This window comes from Oncorhynchus kisutch, linkage group LG4 (genome assembly GCF_002021735.2).
Source record: "Oncorhynchus kisutch isolate 150728-3 linkage group LG4, Okis_V2, whole genome shotgun sequence".
Classification (NCBI taxonomy): Eukaryota; Metazoa; Chordata; class Actinopteri; order Salmoniformes; family Salmonidae; genus Oncorhynchus; species Oncorhynchus kisutch.
In genome coordinates this window covers 40,062,535-40,082,389 of record NC_034177.2, presented here as the reverse complement: position 1 = coordinate 40,082,389, position 19,855 = coordinate 40,062,535, and the positions used below count along the sequence as shown (strand labels likewise).

The window sequence follows — 19,855 nt, the reverse complement described above, 5'->3', positions numbered from 1 at the left end:
GAATGGCCCTAGCCCTCACCCTCCGATCCAACAGGTCCCAGACGTGCTCAATGGGATTGAGATCCGGGCTCTTCGCTGGCCATGGCAGAACACTGACATTCCTGTCTTGCAGGAAATCACGCACAGAACGAGCAGTATGGCTGGTGGCATTGTCAGGATGAGCCTGCAAGAAGGGTACCACATGAGGTAGGAGAATTTCTTCCCTGTAACGAACAGCGTTGAGATTGCCTGCAATGACAACAAGATCAGTCCGATGATGCTGTGACACAGCCCCAGACCATGACGGACCCTCCACCTCCAAATCGATTCCGCTCCTGAGTACAGGCCTTGGTGTACCGCTCATTCATTCGACGATGAACGCAAATCCAACCATCACGGCTGGTGAGACAAAACCGTGACACATCAGTGAAGAGCACTTTTTGCCAGTCCTGTCTGGTCCAGCGATGGTGGGTTTGTGCCCATAGGCGACGTTGTTGCCGGTGATGTCTGGTGAGGACCTGCCTTAAACAGGCCTACAAGCCCTCACTCCAGCCTCTCGTGGACAGTCTGAGCACTGATGGAGGGATTGGGCGTTCCTGGTGTAACTCGGGCAGTTGTTGCCATCCTGTACCTATCCCGCTGGTGTACTGTTCAGATGTACCGATCCTGTGCAGGTGTTGTTACACGTGGTCTGCCACTGTGAGGATGATCAGCTGATCATCCTCGTCTCCCTGTAGCGTTGTCTTAGGCGTCTCACATTACGGACATTGCAAGTTATTGCCCTGGCCACATCTGCAGTCCTCATGCCTCCTTGCAGCATGCCTAAGGCACATTCACACAGATGAGCAGGGACCATGGGCATCTTTCTTTTGGTGTTTTTCAGATTCCGTAGAAAGGCCTCTTTAGTGTCCTAAGTTTTCATAACTGTGACCTTAATTGCCTATCGTCTGTAAGCTGTTAGTGTCTTAACGACCGTTCCACAAGTGCATGTTCATTAATTGTTTATTGAACAAGCATGGGAAACGGTGTTTAAACCCTTTTATAATGAAGATCTGTGACGTTATTTGGATTTTTACAAATTATCTTTGAAAGACAGGGTTCTGAAAAAGGGACATTTCTCTTTATGCTGAGTTTATAAGGTCCTACAGTTGAAAATGCATGTCAGAGCAAAAACCTAGCCATGAGGTCGAAGGAATTGTCCGTAGAGCTTCGAGACATGATTGTGTCGGCACAGATCTGGGGAAGGGTACCAAAACATTTCTGCAGCATTGAAGGTCCCCAAGAACACAGTGGCCTCCATCATTCTTAAATTTAAGAAGTTTGGAACCACCAAGACTCTTCCTAGAGCTGGCCACCCAGCCAAACTGAGCAATCGGGGGAGAAAGGCCTTTTTCAGGGAGGTGACCAAGAACCCAATGGTCACTTTGACTGAGCTCCAGAGTTCCTCTGTGGAGATGGTAGAACTTTCCAGAAGGACAGCCATCTCTGCAGCACTCTACCAATCAGGCCTTTATGGTAGAGTGGCCAGACGGAAGCCACTCCTCAGTAAAAGGCACATGACAGGAGTTTGCCAAAAGGCAACTAAAGAACTCTCAGACCATGAAAAACAAGATTATCTGGTCTGATGAAACTAAGATTAAACTCTTTGGCCTAAATGCAAAGCGTCACGTCTGTTTTTCAGTGGCAGGGACTAGGAGACTAGTCGGGATCAAGTGAAAGCTAAACGGAGCAAAGTACAGAGAGATACTTGATGAAAACCTGCTCCAGAGCGCTCAGGACCTCAGACTGGGGAGAAGGTTCACCTTCCAACAGGACAAAAAAACTAAAAACACAGCCAAGACAATGCAAGAGTGGCTTCAGGACAAGTCTTTGAATGTCCTTGAGTGGTCAGCCAGAGCCCAGACTTGAACCTGGTCGAATATCTCTGGATAAACCTGAAATAGCTGTGCAGCAATACTCCACCTCTAACCTTACAGAGCTTGAGATGATCTGCAGAGAAGAATGGGAGAAACTCCCCAAATACAGGTGTGCCAAGCTTGAAGTGTCATACTCTAGACTCAAGGCTGTAATCGCTGCCAACGGTGATTTAACAAAGTACTGAGTAAATGGCCAGAATACCTATGTACATTTATTTTTTATTTTTTTATTTTACCTTTATTTAAATAGGCAAGTCGGTTAAGAACAAATTCTTATTTTCAATGACGGCCTAGGAACAGTGGGTTAACTGCCTGTTCAGGGGCAGAACGACAGATCTGTACCTTGTCAGCTCGGGGGTTTGAACTTGCAACCTTCCAGTTACTAGTTCAATTCTCTAACCACTAGGCTATCCTGCCACCCTAAATGTGATATTTCAGTTGTTTTTTTCATGTATTTTGCAAAAACTTCCAAAACCTATTTTTTTGCTTCATCATTATGGAGTATTGAGTTTATTTTATCTATTCGTTCCATATCTCATTTAATTGGAGCCACTTCACAGTATTAAATAGATAAGCCATTTCAAGTAATTTGCTGTTTTTGATCTAAAGCTCAGTTTAATGGGTGAACAGGTGGTTCACCTTTTCCATTGATGTTTGTAGGCTAATACATTTGAATAGTGTTATTTAAAATTTCTCCAGTAAACATTATTTAATTAAAAAACTTAATACTGCATCATTACAGAATAACCTGACAGGGATCCCGGTTCATAACATACAGTATAATTTAACAGATGAGTAGAGAATTGATATTTAGCGTCGAAGTGTGTACGCCAGGGTTTCCCAAACTTGGTCCTGTTCCCCCCCCCCATCTTGCCTGGGTGCAGATTGTTGGTTTTGCCCTAGCACTACACAGCTGATTCAAATAACCAACTCCTCAAACGTTTGATTATTTGAATCAACTCTGTAGTGGTTGGGCAGAAACCAAAATGTGTACCCAGGGAGGTCCCATGGCTTGGGTTTGGGATGCTACCACTGTAAATAGGCCTACTGTAGATTTCATTTTTTTCCGAGAAGACAGCGTTTCAGAATTTGCAGGCAGTGCAGCATATTTAGGTAATGGAAAAAGTGAATTCAAAACATTATTACATTTAAACAATCTGTTTACAGGTCCATAACAATTTGCAATTGTTTTTGTCTTTCAGAAACGGTCAGATACAGCAAATGTCTGCAAAAGATATCATTCTGCCAACATTTTATCAAGTGTGCCATGTATTGCGATTTCCTTTAGATACTGTCTTGGCCTAATTCCAACACTTCCAAAGTATACAGCAAGTAAGGGCTTTATTGTCACCATAAAAGGTGAATGATGGGAGTTTTTCTGGCGGAGTTATAATGCTCGTTCACGAGCGCAAAGTTTTATGACAGGTCTGATTTATGCGTATGGGATGCGCCAAGTTTATAAATCTGAAAGGCACACGCAGATATTTAGTGTTAAATTTACACAACGGTTGTAAATGAGTCCCCTGGGGTCACCAACCGGTTACACCAGATGACTAATGTTGCTGTGCTCACTTTACCATGGAAGATGATGAATAGTGTTGTTATCTTGGAGTTGGATTACTACCATGCAAGATAATAACTGTATGCTACATCAGTGTTTCCCAAATGTTTTGGTCAGGAGGCCTGTCCAACACGTGAGCATGACATCGATGTGACAACCATGTACAGTAACAGCCATGTGACATCCATGTTTGAATCACATGCAGCTCCCACTCACATTAATCATACATCAGCACTTTCACAGTTGGGAACAGCACAGGAAAAAACCCTGATGTATGTCACATTGATGGTAGTGCATTGATTGTTTGGTTCAAGACCATTTTAAATGAATGTACAGTAAATGTGAGGGTGTTCAGGAACATGTCAATTTATGAAGTGGTTGGAAGTTACACGAGTAGCCATCTTAAAGGGATAGTTCCTGCCAAACAGACAACATTATTGTCTAATTGAGTCTAAAACATCTTAAAGGGATAGTTCACTTTTTGGAGGTTGTAGCTCAGGGATTCTTGAAAGATGGGACAATCAACTTTTTTCCCACAAAAAAATAAATGAACTTAGAAAAACATCAGCCACCTTTTGCATTCCCTAAGAAGATGCAGACACTAGAGGTGCTAAATCAAGTTAACACTCCATATGAACAACATTTTAAATGTAATTTTGAGAGACCAAAGTATCAGCTATCACCATGTCAAAAGGAACAAGCTACTAATAAATGAATAAATCATAAAATGCAACTAACTGGATTTATGATAACTCTGTCAGGCACCATAAGTGTTTAAAGGCCTTGATTGTTTAATTCTAACATTAGATAATTAAAATATACTGAACGAAGATAGAAACATATGTAAAATGTTGGCCCCATGTTTCATGAGCTGAAAAAAAAAATCCATATTCAAAAAAAGCTTCTTTCTCACAAATGTTGTGCAACAAGTTGTTTACATCCCTGTTAGTGAGCATTTCTCATTTGCCAAGATAATCCATCCACCTGACAGGTGTGGCATATCAAGAAGCTGATTAAACAGTATGGTCATTATACAGGTGCACCTTGTGCTGGGGACAATAAAAGCCCACTCTAAAATGTGCTGTTGTCACACAACACAATACCACAGATGTCTCAAGTTTTGAGGGATCGTGCAATTAGCATGTTGACTGCAGAAATGTCCACCAGAGCTGTTGCCAGATGATCATTTAACTGTTATTTTTTTACCATAAGCCGCCTCCAACGTCGTTTTAGGTCATTTGGCAGTACATCCAACCGGCCTCACAACCGCAGAACATGTGTAACCACGCCAGCCCAGGACCTCCACGTCCGGGTTCACCTGGGGATTATGTTAGGAGGGAGGGGGGTGCTGCTGAGGAGTATTTATGTCTGTAATAAAGCCCTTTTTGGGGGAATAACACATTCTGATTGGGGTGCCAGGGCCAACCAATCATGTGAAATCAATAAATTAGGTCCTAATGAATTCATTTTACTTCAATTAACTGTAACTCAGTAAAATCTTAAATTGTTGCATGTGGTGTTTATATATTTGTTCATTAGATGTAATACAAATCCCCAAACTTCTTTCTGTGTTATGGCGCTATATAACGCTCCAGAGCTAATTTTGTTAGCATTTTTCCATGTTTTTATAGATTTCATAAGTTAAAATTAAATTTCTAAAGCAAACATTATCCCTTAGATAATCGTAAGGGTTAGCGATCAGCTTGAGAAGCCACTCACAGAGTTGACAACAAATAATCAAAACAGACATTTTTGCCTCTAAAAATAAAATTATTTATTTAAAAAATCTCCAGACAAAATCTGACGTTGATGTTTAACGGAGTTGACAAAAGTTGAATTTTTCTTCATTCAAATGGTATACAAAGTAGCAATTATGTTTTTTCTCAGTTGCTTTATGACTGTAAAACCTAATTTAAAGATAAAAAATGTTGACCCAAAATTCACATCCAGTCTTAATCTACCCGGGTGATGGAGTTGACCGTTTATGGTTGTGACATGGTGATTTTAATATTGTTTGTTTAAATCTATCAAAAGAAGAGAACTTTATAGACCATGAGTGGTCTTGTTGCACTACATGTTAGGAGGACATGAATAAGGGGTCCCTATGGTATAGCTGACCCTGCTCATTCCTGATTTAATTTAGGATTTTAGACAAATCTGACACTTAAAAAAATATATATTGTAATTTTCTTTTTTTAGGAATCACAGTTTTGAGAAATATTCTTTAAAGTCAGAGAGGACTATTGCAATAAACTACATAAGATACTTTTTCAGTTAATATTCAATATTGCCAGTTTTTAGAATTTTAAACAGTTATTTGGAGAGTTTGAAATTGGGAACCTTGCTTCGTACAAGTCCATTTCCGGTCAAAGAGCTGACATGGAAATGTATTACATGTAAAATATTTGGAACATTCTAAAAACAACTCTTTCCCCTTTATAAAATTGCCCTAAATCTAGCTGTTTAGCTCAAATAATGCCACCAAATACAAAATGTCCCCTGCCGTACAAGGATTTTCCCAACTTTCAAGAATCCCTAAGGTTATTGTCGACTTATTGTACATGGGGTTTTGTCATTGAAACAATCTCTTTAAATCAATGGTGGTTGTTCTCATTTAAAGTGAACTTTTCACTCACTCACTCACTCACTAACTAACCTATTGCTGTCCCAGTCCTGTATAGCCAAGCACGAGTCCAACGGAATCGACATCATCATAGCTCTAATAGTCAACCCCGTCAACCCTTTAGGGAAGCATCGACTGGACCTGGTGCTGGAACTCAAGGTTAGCATGCCTCTATACGAGACCCCTTCTCGTGTTCAGTGGAAGTCGATGGCTAGATAAGCTGCAGAGAAATAGCCCATTTATACCTACATGAATATTGTATAGGTATACCATCCAGCCCTATATACACAATCATACTTCACACACATAGTTATCACTATCAATGACAATCATTTGAGAGTACATTTGTTGTTAAAAGTCCCATTTGTCCTGTGTAGTTTTGGCCTTACAATGTGATATCCACTGAGATGTTAGTGCACGATTTCTTTCCTCCTTTCTTTCAGAAATGTCTTTCCTCAGTGTAATCTCAGCTATTCATCAGTTCATTCATTACTTTAGAACTGATTTGAAGTCTGTTTCCTCCCGGTAACATAGATTATTGTGTAGTGGGTTAGGATGTGATCGTATTGTGACATGCTCTCTGTGTGCTAGAACAACGCCTCCAAGCTGCTGCTGGCAATCATGGAGAGTCGCCATGACAGCGAGAATGCCGAGAAGATCCTTTACAAGATGAGGCCAATGGAGCTGGTGAGTGGCTATATATATATATATATATATATTTATTTTAGGATTTTCTTTTTCTTTTGAAGCCAGAAGGAGGTTAGTATCAGCTACATTTATGCCTTTACTAGACTATGGGGATATTTTATATATGAATGCCTCCGCTCAGTGTTTGAGATCAATTGACACTCTTTACCATGGCACTTTGAGATTTATTTTAAACTGCAAAACCCTTACGCACCACTGCACTTTGTATACCAGGGTTAGCTGGCCTTCTCTAGTCACTCGTAGGCTCAGTCACTGGTATACTTTTATTTACAAAGCCATTTTGGGTTTACTACATTTTTTATTTGTGCATTTTTATTGTTCAGAAATGTGGTGGGTACTCTCTTCGTTCGCTGGACTTTATCTTGCTAACTGTTCCAAATGTCCGAACTAAATTTGGTAAAATTACTTTTTTGTACTCTGCGCCATCGTCTTGGAACGCCTTACAAAATACTTTTAAACCTGAAGTACCCGATTGGTGATTTTAAATCACTGATGAAGGATTTTGAGGCTGATTCCCTGACCTGTCAATGTTTTTAATTTGCTGTTTTATACTCTTGTGAATTCAATGGTTTTTACTAGATGTAGTTTTTCATGTTGTCTGTCTGTAATTGTTTTGTAATGACTTGGTGCTGCCTATCTTGGCCAGGGCGCTCTTGAAAAAGAGATGTTAATCTCAATGAGCCCTTCCTGGTTAAATAAAGGTTAAATAAAATGTTTTTAAAAAAAAAATATATATATATATATATATATATATATATACACACACTGTACTGACAATGTGTGTTCCAGGTGGATGTGATGAAGGAGGCATATGCCCAGGGGCTGGAAAGTGAGGCTGAGGAGAACGCTAAAGGAGACCAGATCAAACCTAAAGATGTAGGACACAACATCTACATCCTGGCCCACCAGGTAACACCATGACGTGTGTGTGTTTTTTAACATGTATAATTGAGTGTGTGGGAGAGATTTTGTGCACCATGTATATTCGTGCTTTAAAAAGGGACCAATAAGTACATCAGTGTCACAGGGAAAAAAAGCTAATTCACTTATGTGACACACTCTTACTGCCCCGCCAGGTAAGTCTACTTATTCTTGTCTGTAGGTGTGGTTATATAGTCTAGTTTTATGTCATTTCAGTTGGTGATCATGGATGTGACTTTCAATGGAATAGATGGTTCAGTTCCTGTGTTGAGTCATAGTGAAAACCCACACAGAGACGTGTCTCTGTAGAAAGGGCAGACAAGGTCAAGCGTGTTTTCACTTCTGTCTTTTACTCACAATCGAGCCAAGTGTCAGACAGACGGTATTTCTGCCCCACCAACTGACTGGTTTCATCATGACCATTGAGGTCTCCTGGGCTGACTGACTGTACTTCTGAAATAACACGTACACACATGAGCGCGTACAGAAGTTCACACACACACACACTCCACCCCATTGTATAACCCCACATATGCAAATGAACATACCATAGATACCACACTCCTGCCTCAAGCATTTCTATATACACACAACCCAATAATTTCTTTGTTCCTGTTTATCAGTAAAAGCCACCACACTTCTTAACATCAGCTGTGTCTGACATAGTCAGCTGAGTATCACCCGCATCACAGCTGACAACTGTATCATTTGTCTCCCTCACTGATGTCTATATCACCACAGAAGGAGCAATAGACAGGCAGCCTAATCCATCATTGGATAGAGTGGATAAGTAGTACAGTGTCAACAACAGGGACTTGGAATTGAGCAGATTGGGGAATGATGTCTCCGCTTGGTGATTTAATGCAGAATGTCTCACTGAATGGCATCGATCTCTCACTGGTCTGTTTCACTGTAAGGACTGTATCCCTTTACATCTCGTGTCTCTCCTTGACAATTAGACCATCTGTGTTACTCTCCCACATTGGCACGCATGGACGTGCGTACACACACACACACACACACACACACACAGACATATCCTCTCAATATACACTGAGTATACAAAACATTAAGAACTCCTGCTCTTTCCATGACATAGATTGACCAGGTGAAGCTATGATGTCACTTGTTAAATCCACTTCAATCATTGCAGATGAAGGGGGGAGACATGTTAAAGAAGGGTTTTTAAGCCTTGAGACAATTGAGTCATGGATTTTGCATGCGTACTATTCAGAGGGTGAATGGGCAAGAAAAGATTTGTTTTTGATTGGGTTATGGTAGTAGGTGCCAGGCGCACCTGTTTGTGTCAAGAACTGCAAAGCTGCTAGCTTTTTCACACGCAACAGTTTCTCGTGTGTATCAAGAATGTCCTTTGGGTGGTGGACCATTCAGCCAACTTGACACATCTGTGAGAAGAATTGGAATCATCCCTGCTTTCAAGACCTTGAAGAGAGTCCCATGCCCTGATGAATTGAGGCTGTTCTGAGGGGGAAAAGGGAGGGGGGTGTATGCAGCTCATTATTAGGAAGGTGTTCCTAATGTTTGGTATACTCTGTGTGTGTTTTACATTGCTAGACATTTGTTACGAAGTTACAAACAAATCAGATGATCAAATGGGTGGGGTAACTCAGAGCTGCAATACATAGTGAAAGTACTGTGTTGACTGAGTGGCTGTACTGTGTGTGTTCCAGCTGGCCAGACACAGTAAGTTCCTGCAGCAGAGCTTGAGGCCGCCAGCGACGGGGCTATTGCTGAGCCATAAAATAGAGGGAGAAGACGCCCTCGGTTACTATGCCAACCACACCGCTCAGATAGAGGTAGGCCTCATCCAGACAGTGTTCATCGAATCCCATTGTCCCAACCCAGCAGGGAATACTGGTTGAAATTACATCATAATGACTGTCTTTCAACCATTATTTGCCCTCTGGAAAGCTACAGGCCTCTTTTGCCCTTTTAAAAAATATACCGATAACTAGTGGACTGTCTTTGATTGCGTGGTTGTGGTCTGAAAGTCTGCTGTTTGTCCGATTTGATGCTAGAACATGCTATTAGATATACCACTGAAAGTAGGGTTGAGCGGTAACCAGATTTTCATACCTTCATATACTTCCTCACCATAACGAGGCATACGGTATAACCAGCAGTCGTTTATGTTTGTTTTTATGCACAAAACAAATGTAGGCTAGCTAGCTAGTTAGTAAACCAAATGCATACAGTAACTGAAGCCTTGAGCTGGAGATAATGTATTTAGCACATCTTAGATCGTTAACTTGCACCCATGCTTATAACTGTATCACGCAAGCACCCCAAATCATACCGTCGGCATAATACCTTGATATACGGTATACCGCCCAAGCCTACCTGAAAGTACAGCTAATTTTTGTTCTTAGAGTTATCATCATACCATGTTCTTTCTTCAGATTGTGCGTCACGACCGCACAATGGAGCAAATAGTGTTCCCAGTGCCCAACATTTGTGAGTACCTGACAGAGGAGTCCAAAACGCGCGTGTTCACCACCACCGAGAGGGACGACCAAGGCAGCAAGGTCAATGACTTCTTCACGCAGTTCGACGACCTCTACAACGAGATGCGCTGGCAAAAGAAGATACGCAGTAAGAGACCAAGATTTACACTGACAAAACATTCTGGAATCTCTTTCTAATGGGACATTTCCAGGCTTATTGTGATCCACGGATATTAACCAGATGTCCCCTGTGTCTGTTCAGATAACCTTGCTCTGTTCTGGTTCTCTCGGCACATCTCTCTGTGGGGAAGCATCTCTTTCTACCTGGCAGTGCTGGTCAATGTGGCCGTGGCTCTCTTCTACCCCTTCGGTGACGACGAAGATGAAGGTGAGATTTTCTACTGGCCTACAGCTGGGTCTTATTCATTAGGGCACATGGTTGCCAGTGTTTCCCCTATATTCATTTAGCAGCGACATACAGTTGAAGTTGGAAGTTTACATACACTTAGGTTGGAGTCATTAAAACTTGTTTTCAACCACTCCACAAATGTCTTGTTAACAAGCTATAGTTTTGGCAAGTCGGTTAGGACATCTACTTTGTGCATGACACAAGTAATTTTTGTTTACAGACAGATTATTTCAATTATAATTCACTGTGTCACAATTCCAGTGGGTCAGTAGTTTACATACGCTAAGTTGACTGTGCCTTTAAACAGCTTGGAATATTCCAGAAAATTATGTCATGGCTTTAGATGCTTTTGATAGGCTAATTGACATAATTTGAGTCAATTGGAGGTGTACATGTGGATGTATTTCAAAGCCTACCTTTAAACTCAGTGCCTCTTTGCTTGATATCATGGGAAAATCAAAAGAAATTAGCCAAGACCTCAAAAAAAATTGTAGACCTCCACAAGTCTGGTTCATCCTTGGGAGCAATTTCCAAATGCCTGAAAGTACCACGTTCATCTGTACAAACAAAACATCTGCACGCAAGTATAAACACCATGGGACCACGCAGCCGTCATACCACTCAGGAAGGAGACGCGTTCTGTCTCCTAGAAATGAATGTACTTTGGTGTGAAAAGTGCAAATCATCCCAGAACAACAGCAAAGGACCTTGTGAAGATGCTGGAGGAAACCGGTACAAAGTATCTATATCCACAGTAAAATTAGTCATATATCAACATAACCTGAAAGGCCACTCAGCAAGGAAGAAGCCACTGTTCCAAAACCGCCACAATAAAGCCAGACTACAGTTTGCAACTGCAGATGGGAACAAAGATTGTACTTTTTGGAGAAATGTCCTCTGGTCTGATGAAACAAAAATAGAACTGTTTGGCCATAATGACCATTGTTATGTTTGGAGGAAAAAGGGGGAGATTTGTAAGCCGAAGAACACCATCCCAACCGTGAATCACGGGGTGGCAGTATCATGTTGTGGTGGTGCTTTGCTGCAGGAGGGATTGGTGCACTTCACAAAATAGATGGCATCCTGAGGAAGAAAAATTATGTGGATATATTGAAGCAACATCTCAAGACATCAGTCAAGAAGTTAAAGCTTGGTCGCAAATGGGTCTTCTAAATGGACATTGACACCAAACATACTTCCAAAGTTGTGGAAAAATGGCTTAAGGACAACAAAGTTAAGGTATTGGAGTGGCCATCATAAAGCCCTGACCTCAAGCCTATAGAAAAATTGTGGGCAGAACTGAAAAGGTGTGTGTGAGCAAGGAGGCCTACAAACCTGACTCATTTACACCAGCTCTGTCAGGAGGAATGGGCCGAAATTCACCAAACTTATTTTGAGAAGCTTGTGGAAGGCTACCCAAAACGTTTGATCCAAGTTAAACAATTTAAGACAAACCAGGAAGAGCGAGACCAAGGGTCTGGGAATCTGTGAACCATAGAGAAGGAGACAATTTATATTGGATGGATTTACCGTGTATGACCTGGACTGTTTGGACTTACCTGTTGACGTTTGGACCTGGACCTACCGAGAACCCGATTCATGTCCCAAACCCTGCAATCCATGATCACGCCTGCGGCCTGGACGGAGAATCCAACATACAGGTACTGTCCTGTTCGAAAGATCTCTCATTCTGGGGTGATTTTGGTGACCCGAGCATTCTTCTCTTTAGCCCTATGCATCCAGGTGAGTGCAGCATGGTCACTGATGAGGGTGAAGTGGCGTCCTAGCAGGTAGTATTTCAGGCTCTCTAGAGCCCACTTTACTGCCAGCGTTTCTTTCTCAACGACTGAGTAGTTGGTCTACCAGGGTTTCAGCTTCCCGTTTAAAAACAGGATGGTGTGTTCTACCTCTTGGGATAGCACGGCTCTCAAGCCGACCTCTGAGGCATCCATCTGAACTACGAACTTGCGCTCAAGTCTGGTACCTCCAGCACTGGATTACAGCAGAGAGCCTCCTGTAATGTTCTAAATGCTTTGGTGGCCTTTTCATCCCATATTTGGCATCACCGCCCCACTCACCATCATTTCGGTGAGTGGGGCGGCCACTATGGCATTAACTTGGGATGAACTTCCGATAATAACCGGTCAACCCTAGGAAGGCTCGAACCTGCTTCTTATTTACTGGTTTCGGCCATTCTCTAATTGCCTAGACCTTCTTAAGTTGGGGTTTGATTATCCTTCTTCCCACGGTGTATCCCAGATATTCGGTTTCCTCTAACCCCCAGTAACACTTGGCAGGGTTCACCGTGAGCCCTGCCTTCCTAAGGGCATCTAACACTGCCTGTACCCGGGATAAGTGGACTTCCCAATCTGGGCTGTAGATCCCCACGTCATCTAACTAGGCTGCGGCGTAAGCTTGGTGCGGTTTTAAGACCTGGTCCATTAGCCATTGAAAGGTGGCTGGGCCAGGTGTAAGCCGAATGGCATGACAGGGTATTGAAACAAACCGTCAGGGGTTGCAACGGCTGTCTTTTCTTTGGCTCTGGGGGTCAGAGGAATTTGCCAGTAACCTTTGGCTAGGTCCAGGGTCGTAATGTACCGAGCTTTACCAATTTTCTCCAATAGTTCATCTACTCGGGGCATCGGGTGGGCATCAAACTTGGAGATTTCATTTACCTTCCAAAAATCATTACAAAACCGCTTGGAGACCATCACAATTGGGCTAGACCACTCACTATGATTCTACAACCACTCCATGTGCCAAAATCTTCTCAGTCTCTGCTCTAATCGCAGCTTGTCGAGCCTTGGGTACCCGATATGGCCTCATGCTCACTTTTCTCCCTGGTCGGGAAACAATATCATGAGCCATAACCTTAATTCGGGCCTGGTATCCCTGAAAGCACATCTCTGTTTTTCGGGATCAGGGTCTTTACTTCCTGTGCTTGTGATGGGTACAGAGTAAGTGAAACTTGCACTTCGGCTGCCTCCTGAGTGGGTGTGGGGTACGTGACAATTAGTGTTTCTCTCTCTCTCCATGCTTTTAACAGGTTAATGTGATTGATCTGTTCTGGAGGCCGATGACCTGGCTGTCGGATCCGATAATTATCTTCTCCTATTCTCTCCAGCACTTCATATGGTCCTTTCCATGTAGCTTGTAGTTTACACTCTACTGTGGGGACCAGCAATAACACCTGATCTCCCGGTTGAAATCCCCTCAGGGTAGCCTGCCGTTTATAAGTGTGCCGCTGGTGCTCTTAGTGCTTGTCTCGTGCTTTCTGGCGATGAGCGTGACTGTGGCTGTCTTGTCTTGCATTGCTGTGACGTGCTCTATAACACTAGTGTAAGGTGTGGATTGGTGCTCCCAGGTTTCCCGGACGATGTCTAAGATTCCCCGGGGGTGCATCCCATATACCAGCTCAAAGGGTGAGAACCCCAGTGAGGGGAACCTCTCTAATGGCAAACATCAGATACGACAACATGCAATCCCTGGTTCTCTCATCCTTATCGATTATCTTCCTGAGCATTGACTTCAGAGAATGGTTGATTCTCTCTTCTGAGGATGGTAAACCGATGTCCTCAATTGTTTCACCTGCAACAACTTACAAAGGTCTGCCATAAGGCAGGACAAAAAGGCGGTCCCCTGGTCAGTAAGGATCTCCTTGGAATCCCTACCCTGGTGAACAGGAGCACTAATTCCTTGGCAATATTTTTGGAAGGGGAATGGCTTCTGGGTATCGAATGCCATAATCTAAGATGACCAGAATGTGCCCTCTGGCGGATTTGGTAGTGGGCCACTATATCCATTGCTATCCTCTCAAATGGCGTTTTGATTATGGGGATTGGCACTAACGGGCTTCTAACAGCTGGTTGGGGAGCTGTTAACTGGAACTCGGGGGACTCTCCACAATGTCGAGCCACCTCATTCTGAAATTCTGGCCAGTAAAACCTCCTCACAATCCGGTCTCGGGTTTTATCGATACCAAGGTGTCCCCCCAGAATACTGTTCTCCAGTACCGAGTGGGGATCAACGGTTTCACTACATCAACCCCTATGTTTGAGACTCAGTACACCAACCCGTTTTTCATGAAGTGGGGGAAACTATTAGGCATCATCTTATCATTTATGGGGGTACCATCTACGATCTAGACATCTGCTCTGGCTTGCCGCAGGGTTGGATCCTGGATCTAGGCCGTCCTGAAATTAGTCAGTGACCCTGCCAGGTCTGTTAGTTCTAGATAGTCACCCTTTGGATCCAGATCGACCCTGGCCGCACTAGTACCGGGCTGCTCGCTTATTGACAGGGTCTGCCCCTTCTTCCTCATCCTCCCCTACTAGCCCCTGTGAGGTTGGCTCCTAGGAAACCTTCTCTTTTCTTGACTTTGGTTGAGGGCTACATGCTACTTCCTGCTTGGTCAGGGGTGTTTGTCTTCTCAAATATGCCGTTATTTTAGCTTGACCTCGCAAAGTTAGGACAGCATCTACCCAGTATTACGTCATACGGCATCTTCGGGACCACGTCGACCTCAATTCAGCAGCAGGTCCTCAGTTTGTCTGCTCACTAAGGCTGTGGGGTACGGGCGGATTTCCCCATGAATGCACGAAACACTGGCCAACCCATCATCGAAGTTCTCAGGGTAGACCTCGCTGGTCGAGTATGATGGTCTCGACAATCTCGGCGGGTGAACAGGTCTCCGGTTGCAACCATTTCTGTGTCAGGTGAATCAAGTCGAACATTGGTGTTCAGGGGGGTTGTCCAGGTCTGTTGGCCCACTGGTGGAAGCAGTGTGCCCTCACGGTATCGGTCACTCCCAGTCTAGTCAGAATCTCTTCCTTTATTTTATTGTAATCCTGTGCATCTTTCAACTCTTAGGTCAAATTACGCTTTTTGAGCATCACCTGCCAGGTATGGTGCCAGAAGCCCTGCCCATTCTTATTTCGGCAGCCACTTCTCTCTCTCTCTGCCGTTCTTTCGAAGGTGGTGGGGTATGCTTCCACATAATCCTGCTTTGTCATTTCTTTAAGATTTTTTTTATTTTTATTTAATTGAAACTTTATTTTACTAGGCAAGTCAGTTAAGAACAAATTCTTATTTTCAATGACAGCCTAGGAACAGTGGGTTAACTGCCTGTTCAGGGGCAGAACGACAGATTTGTACCTTGTCAGCTCGGGGATTTGAACTTCGGTTACTAGTCCAACGCTCTAACCACTAGGCTACCCTGCCGCAGCTGGTAACCAAGGCCCAATTTGGGCCACTAGCCCCTTTTAGGCCTTCTCTTAACCTCTTCGAACTACCCAAATGGCTACCTCTGTCTTTTACGCAAGAATCACTCTGAGAGCCCTCAGCTGGCCACTTACGCAATGTGGTCCTTTACGCTCATTCTTCAACATAAAGGGGTGAAACTACGTCTAAAGGCTGTAGACACCTTAGGGAATACGTAGAAAAAAGGAATCTGGTTGATATCCCTTTCAATGGCCAATAGGGATGCATAGGAATACAATGGTTTCAAAATATGAGTCTCTTACTGGTTGGATTTTTCTTAGGCTTTCGCTTGCAATATCAGTTATGTTATACTCACAAACAATATTTTTACGGTTTTGGAAACTTTAGAGTGTTTTCTATCCTAAGTTGTCAATTATATGCATATTCTAGCATCTGGTCCTGAGAAATAGGCAGTTTACTTTAGGAACGTTATTTTTACAAAAATAAAAATAGTGCCCCCTAGCTTCAAGAGGCTCTACGGGATTGGTGTCCCGATACCAGGATGGTTGATGCTAACTTATGCTAATGTGACTAGAATGACATAGGTAACAGCAAACTTTCCAGGACATAGATATGTCTTATATTGGCAGAAAACTTTAATTATTGATATTCTTACTGCACTGTCCAATTTACAGTAGCTATCACAGTGAAAAAAGACCATGCTATTGTTTGAGGAGAGTGCACAACAACAAACGTTTATCACTGCAACTGGTTTGATGCATTCACCTCTGATAGTAAATAATGTACTTACATTCAGTAATCTTGCTCTGATTTGTCATCCTGAGGGTCCCAGAGATAAAATGTAGCATATTTTTGTCTGATCAAATCCATTTTTATACTCAAATGTGGGAACTGAGTTCTACAAGTTCAACCCCTGCTGTCTCTTGAGACCCATGAGGCTGTGCACAATTGGCCCAACATTGTCTGGGTTAGGGGAGGGTTTGGCCAGACAGGATGTCCTTGTCCCATCGCGCTCTAGTGACTCCTGTGGCGGGCCGGGCACATGCATGCTGACACGGTCTCCAGTTGTACGGTGTTTCCTCAAACACATTTGTGCGGCTGGCTTCCGGTTTAGGCAAGCAGTGTGTCAAGAAGCAGTGCGGCTTGGCGGGGGTCGTGTTTCAAAGGACGCATGGCTCTCGGCCTTCGCAGCGATGGGACAAAGCTGTAACTACCTATTGGCTATCACGAAATTGGGGAGAAAAAGGGGTATACATTTTTATTTTCAAGTGGAACATGAAAACAAGCGTTTCTCATTGGACAATTTCAGGTAGTCCCTACCTGTTGGTCAGTCTTTCTTCTGTGTGGTGCCTATTGAGCATGAGCAAGTAGTTCCCAAGGGGTCTCAAGTGTCTCTGGTACCCACTAGTGAGTTGCAGCCAGTTCCTCTTGGGGAAAGGCTAAATAAAGCCTGCTTGTGACTGAAAACATGACTGTGCATGTCATGATAGTAGTCACGGAGAAATCTAAAGGCACTAGGTAGGTCACGATGTGAGAAAGTCCCAGTCTCATTTTCTGCATGACCACGTGTGTGATAATCACATTAAACGTTGGATTGCGTGGTAAGTACAAGACAGAATTTAAGAGGGGCACAAGGGTCATTGGGACATGCCCATTGTGAGAGAGAGAGGCAGAGAGACTAGAGAGAACATAGTGTTGTGCCAAGTGTAGCTAAGTGCTATCCTGGTCCCAGATCTGCTTGCGTTGTCTAGCCAGTTGGCAGTTGCATCTTAGCTATAGCCTTGTCCCCAACTGGCAAGACGGCACAAACAGATCTGAGACCAGGCTATAATGAAGCACTCACTTCTGTTGCATAATACATGAATCCAAATGCCACCTCTCTGAACAGCGCTAATGTCTTAATCTGTCTTTGTTGTTGTTGACATTTGCTTGTATATCTCATCCCCAGGCATCCTGCCCCCCTTTGTATCCATCCTGCTGTGGGTGGCGTTGGTGGTGTGTACCACCATGCTCTTCATCCTTCCCAAACCAGGGAGTGTCCGGCCCTTCCTGGTCTCTATTATACTGCGCTCCATCTACACACTGGGCCTGGACCCCACCCTGTTGCTACTGGGCGCCGCCAACGTAAGTACAGTAGAGTTACCGAGGGCAACGATATCCTTGATGTTAGAGAGGCGGGCAGTGTACTAGGTTCGAATCCCAGGGCAGATGGGGTAAATCTGGTGGGAGTTTGCCGGCACCCGGAGGTTTGCTAGCATCAATATCCCATGTGCTACCTACTGTCGGTGTGCCCATGAGCAAGACACTTTACGCCATCCTGACAGACACTTCGTTAAGTTCGCTGATCAAGGCAGTGTCACTGATGACACTGTTGCATGATGACGAGGAACACCATGGCCCAGTCCTAAATGACTTGTGCATAGACTTCAGGATGCATACAACACCTACCTCTGCAACATCTATCAGAGGTCAGAACATAGAGATTATAGAGGCATACAAATATCTGGGTGTCCTCTTGGACAATAAACTTCAGTGGAGTAAATATACTACAGACCTGATCTACAAAAAGAGTCAACAGAGACTGTACTTTCTCAAAAAGCTGGGATCTTTTAATGTTAATTGTACTATACTGTCTCTGTTTTATACATATTTCATTGAGAGTATTTCAACTTTTTATATTGTTTGTTGGTTTGGCAATGCCACTGTCAGCCAGAGAAATATGCTGAGAAGGATTATCACCACAGCAAGCCAGGTACTTGGAGTCAAACAGACAGGCCTGGATGAGATCTTTGAGGTCAAGGCCCTCCGCAAGGCTCACAAAATCATTTTAGACTCAAGCCACCCCCTGTACCCGGACTTTGAACTACTACCCTCTGGGCGCAGGTATAGGGTAGCCCTCGGCAGGAAAAACAGAACTAGACAATAATTTGTGCTAGGTGTGATATCCCTCCTAAATAGCTTGGGCTAATGTTCCTTTCGACCCAGTAAGGCCAGCAGGCTAATGTTCCTATCCACCCAGTAAGGCCAGCCAGGCTAGCCTCTTTTTATTGTTATGTAACTGTTATGAAAGTTGTATTGTCAATTTGTTTTGTTATTTAAATGCTGTGTTAAGAAGCAGTGCGGCTTGATTGGGTTGTGTACCGGAGGACGCATGACTTTCAACCTTCGTCTCTCCCGAGCCCGTACGGGAGTTCTAGCGATGCGACAAGATAGTAGCAACCAACAATTGGATACCATGAAATTGGGGAGAAAAAAGGGGTTTCGCCTACTACATAAGTTCTGTTATACTCAGACATGATTCATGACAGTTTTAGAAACGTCAGAGGGTTTTCTATCCAAATCTAATAATATTACTAATAATACTAATAATATGCATGTCTTATCTTCTCGGGATGAGTAGCAGGCAGTTGAATTTGGGCATGCTTTTCATCCAAGATTCCGAATGCTGCCCCCTATCCTAGAGAAGTTAACCCCAACCCGTCTACGGATGGGATGCTCCCGGTTTTGGTATTGTTATATCAGGAAATAAGAATTACTGTTGTTAATTAATTCTATTATCGATGTTTTATTATTCCCAAGAGGCGTTGTTTTCAAACCCCACTGATACTCTGTAATCCGAAAGTTAGCAATGTTAACAAGTACATTTAAGATCCCATTGAGAATGCTAACTAAATGCTAATGAGTGCATTGCAAGCATTTTGTAAAGATTCTACTCGCAGTTTGCGGCACAAAACAAATATTAGCCAGCAAAGGCTCTTGATCCTGGAGGGGATTCTTTGCAGTTACCAAGAGAATGCTTAGCTAGATAGCTAACTAGCTACTAATTAGCAAACCAAATGCACAACTGCACAACATTCAGCACATTTTAGACAGTTAACTTAATAGTTATAAGTCATCTAGCTGGCAAACATGTTGTGAATTCCGTACTGTAATTAGATCACAAGGCTCCGGTCTCTCATCGTTGTGCTTGTAAACTAACACCATTTGACTGGGGACTACCGTAAGCTTCATAATAATGTGAGGTGACATGAAGAGCGCATGTCGCTTGGCTTT

The 19,855-nt window shown here is 43.3% G+C and overlaps 1 protein-coding gene across 2 annotated transcripts in view; it reads left to right on the top strand.

The window, feature by feature from the left end:
• LOC109889517 (inositol 1,4,5-trisphosphate receptor type 2) overlaps window positions 1–19,855 on the top strand; it is a 152,453-nt gene that overhangs the window by 89,207 nt on the left and 43,391 nt on the right. For both annotated transcript variants that reach the window (XM_020480989.2, XM_020480988.2), the window contains exons 43-49: window positions 6,128–6,238; window positions 6,671–6,766; window positions 7,577–7,696; window positions 9,400–9,525; window positions 10,129–10,321; window positions 10,436–10,561; window positions 17,751–17,926. In XM_020480989.2, the coding sequence (XP_020336578.1) occupies window positions 6,128–6,238; window positions 6,671–6,766; window positions 7,577–7,696; window positions 9,400–9,525; window positions 10,129–10,321; window positions 10,436–10,561; window positions 17,751–17,926 (948 nt within the window). The remainder of the gene's footprint in view (window positions 1–6,127; window positions 6,239–6,670; window positions 6,767–7,576; window positions 7,697–9,399; window positions 9,526–10,128; window positions 10,322–10,435; window positions 10,562–17,750; window positions 17,927–19,855) is intronic.